A 6,311-nucleotide genomic window follows, 5' to 3' on the forward strand; every position below is an offset into this window, starting at 1 on the left:
TATCCCAGAAATGTTCCATATGCACAAAAATCTTATTTTTCTCAAATTTTGTGCACACATTTGTTTACATCCCTGTTAGTGAGCATGTTTCCTTCGCCAAGATAATCCATCCACCTGACAGGTGTGGTATTTCAAGAAGCTGATTAAACAGCATGATCATTACACAGGAGCACCTTGTGCTGGGGACAATAAAAGGCCACTCTGAAATTTGCAGTTTTGTCACACAACACACTGCGACAGATGTCTTAAGTTTTGAGGGAGCGTGCAATTGGCATGCTGACTGCAGAAATGTTCAACAGAGCTATTGCCAGAGAATGTAATGTTTATTTGTCTACCATAACGTAATTTTAGAGAATTTGTCAGTACGTCCAACTAGCCTCACAACCGCAGACCACATATATGCGGTCATGTGAGATAACGGTTTGCTGATGTCGACGTTGTGAACAGTGTGCCCCATGGTGGTGGACGGGTTAGGGTATGGGCAGGTATAAGCTACGGACAGCAAACACAATTGCCTTTTATAAATGGCAATTTGAACGCACAGAGATACCGTGATGAGATCCTGAGGACCATTGTCATGCCATTCATCCACCGCCATCACCTCATGTTTCAGCATGATAATGCACGGCCCCATGTCACAAGGATATGTACACAATTGCTGGAAGCTGAAAATGTCCCAGTTCTTCTATAGCTTGCATACTCACCTCACGTCACCCATTGAGCATTGTTTGGAATGCACTGGATCGACATGTACGACAGTGTTCCAGTTCCCGCCAATATCCAGCAACTTCGCACAGCCACTGAAGAGGAGTGGGACAACATTCCACAGACCACAATCAACAGCCTGATCAACTCTATGCAAAGGATATGTGTCGCACTGCATAATGCAAATGGTGTTCACACCAGATACTGACTGTTTTTCTGTTCCACCTACCCCACATTTTCCAGGAATCATCTTATCGTGTTACTGAATGTATCCAGAGTATTTTCAGATTTTGTAATCAACAAATGTGGCGTAAACTACAGTAGAATGCATGTAAAATCAAGTGTAAGGTTTGGATTCAGTGTACACACCTTTAGTCTAATCATTTTCCCATAATCTCCAAACTGTGCCTTAACAATCGCTACCATGGTTATGCAAATGCTTTTCATACTTATTCTGTAAGAACCATTTCAATTTAGCCTTATACATATAGGCCAATTCCCATATAAAGAGTTAATATGTATTTTTAACACTATAATTTGTTTGTGAGCATGATAGCTGTACTTTTTAATTGACGCAGCTTGTTTGCCATCAGCCAATCGGCATATCTCAACAAGTTCAAAACACGTGAATGCATCCAACTTGTATTTACGACTTCACAACTGATAACTACCACCTTCCCACTTGGTTATGAGCACAGCACAATGTCAACTTTGGATAGATAGTTGATATCCCATTGGGCTGTGCACAATAACCTGGGGACAAGTTTACAGAGGAAAAAAAGCATCCTTGAATTTAGTGTATGCCTCTGCCTTTAATATTTGAAAACTACACGTCTAAAGATGATCATTAGGTCACAGCTATTGCCCTACAATGCAAGTAGCTTTATTAGAATAAGTCCAAAATGTGGAGTCTTCTCCAGTGCTAGCAATGGAATGATCTAAGTCTCCTAAGAAAATCATTGCCAATACTGGCAAGGAAAGACATTTAATTAAATCACAACTCAGTAGCTTTTCAACAGAATTCTGTTTCATTTATTTCAATCGGATTGCAACAATCATACAAACAGTACAAAATAATTATTTCAGAAACACAAATTCCGGGAATTTGTAGAACATATAGGCCATTACTGTCATTATTAAGCTGTCCCTGCACTTCCAGCCAGGGTAAATCTAATTGTATGAGTGTTGTCTTGAGGTGACAGGTGCATTTTGGTCATGTCAGTTGTTCATCTGTGAAATGAAATAAACATGAATCATGTTAGTAACATGCTGACAAATAACACTGGATAACAATTAAAAACATTGAGGGAGGGTGTGTGTGTGTGTATATACTGTTCAAACCTGTTCTGAGGATCTAAATCATTGGTTTTCTCAACCAATGAAATTAATGACCACAAGGTGCAAGACAGTGTGGGCTAATAAGAAATCTGCAAAGGCCCTCTCCTGGGAGATGGATAGAAAGTCTCCTTTGTTATCTGGATTAATCTGGATACGAAGGCAGACTGTAGGCAGGGAGGGACCAAAGAGAAGATCGATTATTCAGCAATAATGGTGGCTACCATTGATTATCTTCATATTTCAATGACGTATAATACTGCTGAATGTCACAAGATTATGCAAATAAATTGACCGTGAAGTGTGTCAATTACCTCCCAGGATGAAGGCGCCAACACATGATATGAATCCGGCCAAGAAGCTGTTGAATGGGAAGGTGCCAACCAGCAAACAGTACAGAAACTGCAATGCACCGGTTAGCAAGATGTAGAAAAGGTACGCGTCGACCACTTTCAATTTATTCGATGTTTTGGTCGTGTATTCTTCCAGGAATCGAGAAATAACTGAAATTACCGAGTTGGACATGTTTTCTTATGAACAAAAAGCCCCAAAAGGTACAGAGAGAATCAAACTGTTTGTCAAATACGCTTCCGTCAGACGTAGCGCAAAAATGACGTGTCAATAAAACTGGTGTAACAATAACAACATTCCCCCTTGAACATATAATCCACTGTACAGTAGTTCCATGTTAATAAACAACGACCATCTGTCGACTTTGATTCTATGTGGTATGACTATGTCCCTGTATGACTTTAGTTTGCGATGAACGATATTGAACCAATGTAAATGAGTGGAATTAAGAAAAGTGAGCACTTTGGTTTGATAACCGTTGTGCATGGTAGACACTAAGGATTGAGTATTTCCTTTTTATGAATTTATCAATTCTAGTTGTAATTTGATTTATTCGGTTGATCATAAAGTGTGTAAATATAACAAATGTTTCCTGAACATTCGTATATCTCTAAGATATAGGACAGACACTTCAGAACAAACGTCCTTTAGATACTTTTTTGGAGTGTGCAGAGCTGTCATCAAGGCAAAGGGGGACTACTTTGAAGAATCTCAAATATAAAATATATTTAGATTTGTTAAAAAAAAATGGGTTACTACATGATTCCCTATGTGTTATTTCATAGTTTTGATGTCTTCACTATTATTCTACAATGTAGAAAATAAAGAAAAACCCTGGATGGGTAGGTGTGTCCAAACTTTTGACTGGTACTGTATATATTTATTTTACTTTAATGGATCTTAAAAATCAAATAGCAAATGAACCTTGATATGACCTTCTTAAAGCAATTCTATATAGCTTAGTAGAGCGTTTTCAGATCAAGCATTAATTGCCGCTTAGACTGTTCAGTTCTGAAAATAAGGGTTAATACATGTTCAAAATAAATAATGTTTCCTGATCTTTCTTATATCTCTCACATATAGGACAGACAATTCCAAACAAACTTCCTTTTAAATCTTTTGCAGACTACCTGTTCCATGTAGTGAATTTGTTATACAATGCTTTTGTATGGGTTAATAGCAGTAAGGCCCAAAATCATTTTCCTAATTGGATATAAAAAAAAATGTATACTCTTAAAATAATTCAAACTCAAATAGCTAAATGTTTCTTGGTATGACCTTCTTAAAACAATTCCATATAGCTTAGTACCTATAACAATACTGAACCAAAGTAAGTTTGTGGAAATAATCATGAATAGTGAGCACTTTGGTTTGATAACAGTTTTGCATAATAGACATTTAATAAGGATTTTGTTTTTGAAATGTGTGCCCTCTCTGTAAGTCAGTATCTGGCTGCGAGTGGTGGCCCCCATGGTGCCCCACGTCCATGTCCATTCTGAAGAGCACAGAAGATCCTTGACAGTTAGTCCCCTTATCTAATATGTCTGAAAGTATTTCACAGGTACCCACCAGTCCTGACTTGACTACTTGATTATGTCACATTGTATCGCCCGCACTTTTTGGTGTCTCATCTCCATGCTTCTCCTTTTCCGAGACTCAAAATGATGTGTGGGCTCGTTTTGTGTCCCTGCCCAATCAGGATTTGGACCCTAACTGTCACCAACAGGAACCAGCTAAATGCTCCCAAGCCTGGTACTGTCTCTCCCCTTCTCTATAGTGTTTTTGTCAGTCAGAACCAAATACTCACTTTTCCAGTGGAGTTGACATACCTTTTGTACTACATTGAGTCCGCCTAACATTTCCCTTTTCCTTCTCTATTCCAGTTGCACAGACACCTCTTAGGATGGTCCATGATATGGATTTGGGGGAGGGGTAGGGTTTTGGATACTTAACCTAGACCCTTCTGTCGCTCTCAACCACTCTTTGTGTTTGACTTGCTGGGTTTCGGACATAGCTCCAGACCCCAATTCCCCATGGACTCAGCTCTGGCTGAGGAGCAGTCAGTCAGCACTGGAGGCGGGCCCTTGAACTGGATCGCATGCTCCTATTGGGTCACTGTCTGGACTGCTACTTGGCAGCATCTTATGCCATTCAATACCCTGAGAGGTCAGAGGAGAAGTTTACATTGACACACTCTTTAGAGGCTAATCTTTGGCTTTATGATGAAAAGCATATGAACTTGGAGTAACATGGCTCTTTCTTCCTTTCCCTATCCAAGTCAGTCACCTGATTCTGGTTGACTGCTGGGGCTTCCAGCCCATACCTGTATATGCAACCTCAGGATTGACCAGACCAGGCTGCCCTTGGGCCCGAATAGCCTTTTCCACTTTTTTCAACCCACCGGCATTGATCTGAGCCGCTGGACCCTCGGGTGAGGGGGGACTGGTTGTCTGAGTGGCATGGCTTGTGGTTCAGGGATTAAAGATAATATAGATAATATATTATAATATAATATAACTCTTTTGATATTTTGTCTCCTTTTTTCCCTAATCTTTACGACCCCATCTTTATTTCCTAGGTCAAAAATTAGTTAACAGATTTGGTCCGGATTTCAATGGGAGGTTTCAGGGCCTACTTGATAAAGACACTATAGACAGATTGGCTGACATTGTCATGAAAATGATGCGCTCACATTGATGTGGCCGGAAGGTGTCCTTTATGATACTGAACAGTCCTATATCTAGCAACAATGACAAGAAGCTGCCTTGTGGGTAATTGTAAGTGGCTAATTTCAGCTCGTTGTATCTTGTTATTGATACCATGTCTTGTTTTGGCTGATGTCATGTCTATGCTAATATAGCAAAATTTCGCTAGCTAGCTAATCAATATCACCATTCACTAGCTAGCTAAGGATGTATTTGAGAGACAAGTGCTCATTGTGCGAATTTATCTTTTCAATAAACATTTTCAGACAAAATATAGTCTGGTGTTTAACCTTCCCATGTCACCACGCTCCGCTGCGGACAACTGGTTTCCAGTCGAAGCTCACATCAACTACAAGACTATGGTACTTGCCTACGGAGCAGAAAGAGGAACTGCCCTTCCCTCCCTTCAGGCTATGCTCAAACCTTACAACCCAACCTGAGCATTCCGTTCTGTCACTGCTCGTCTGTTGGCCCTCCTCTACCCCTACAGCAGTTCCCACTCAGCACAGTCCAAGCTTTTCTCTGTCCCCCAGAAGCTAGGACAGCAGAGCCCCTGCCCATCTTCCTGAAAACATCTGAAACCCTACCTCTTCAATGAATATCTTAAATAATCCCATAGCACCCCTCCTCACAGACCTTCCTGGTCAAATGTAGCGTAAAGTCACCTATCACCCATAGTGCTAGGAGAAAAATTTGTAAATAAGAAATCATAACCAAGCCAATACTTAATTTTTCTTTTTTTTTTAACCTTTTTTTTTAACAGGGAATAATGTGCTCTGTATAATGTGTGTGTGTGTGTGTGTGTGTCCATTCAATACTTTAAATTGCATTAAAACTAATAGCAGGTTTACCCATCTCGGTGGAGACCCTAGGAACCTGAAGAGTTAACCAATCCTGTGAAAGGGTTAGGTGACTCGGGTGTCTATACTTCAACAGAAAAGTTAGATAATATGGAAGTTTATGAAGTAGGGCCTTGTAAACAAAAAAAGGAGTAATGTAGAGATGTACGGGTCTTTAGCGAAGCCAGCCAACCTTTTGATACATGATGCAGTAATGAGTATCAAAACTGTTGCCTGTAACAAAATGAAGGGCACTATTGTAGGTGGCATCCAAAGGTTTAAGAGTAGTAGCAGCTGCACTTTGATAAATAATATCACCATAATCAAGAACGGGAAAAAAAGGTAGACTGAATAATCTGCTTGCTACTGTTTAGAG

At 39.9% G+C, this 6,311-nt stretch overlaps 1 protein-coding gene across 1 annotated transcript; it reads right to left on the reverse strand.

Moving 5' to 3' along the window:
• Nucleotides 1-1,710: 1,710 nt before the first annotated feature.
• Nucleotides 1,711-2,665, reverse strand: LOC112231032 (dolichyl-diphosphooligosaccharide--protein glycosyltransferase subunit DAD1). Its single transcript, XM_024397937.2, has 3 exons — nt 2,355-2,665; nt 2,047-2,207; nt 1,711-1,935 (listed from the first exon to the last, which is right to left on the reverse strand). Exons 1-2 carry the CDS (start codon nt 2,563-2,565, stop codon nt 2,077-2,079), a joined length of 342 nt encoding a protein of 113 aa, XP_024253705.1. The 5' UTR covers nt 2,566-2,665; the 3' UTR covers nt 1,711-1,935; nt 2,047-2,076.
• Between the last annotated feature and the right edge of the window lie 3,646 nt (nt 2,666-6,311).

The sequence above is a fragment of the Oncorhynchus tshawytscha genome, linkage group LG01 (genome assembly GCF_018296145.1).
Source record: "Oncorhynchus tshawytscha isolate Ot180627B linkage group LG01, Otsh_v2.0, whole genome shotgun sequence".
Classification (NCBI taxonomy): Eukaryota; Metazoa; Chordata; class Actinopteri; order Salmoniformes; family Salmonidae; genus Oncorhynchus; species Oncorhynchus tshawytscha.

Bases quoted from the DNA above. Each gene is read 5' to 3' on its own strand.
- LOC112231032 (XM_024397937.2), bottom strand. From the start codon at position 2,565: ATGTCCAACTCGGTAATTTCAGTTATTTCTCGATTCCTGGAAGAATAC. The intron at 2,208-2,354 runs GTAATTGACACA...CCCTGCCTACAG, and splicing joins TGGCGCCTTCATCCTGGGAG to TCTGCCTTCGTATCCAGATT.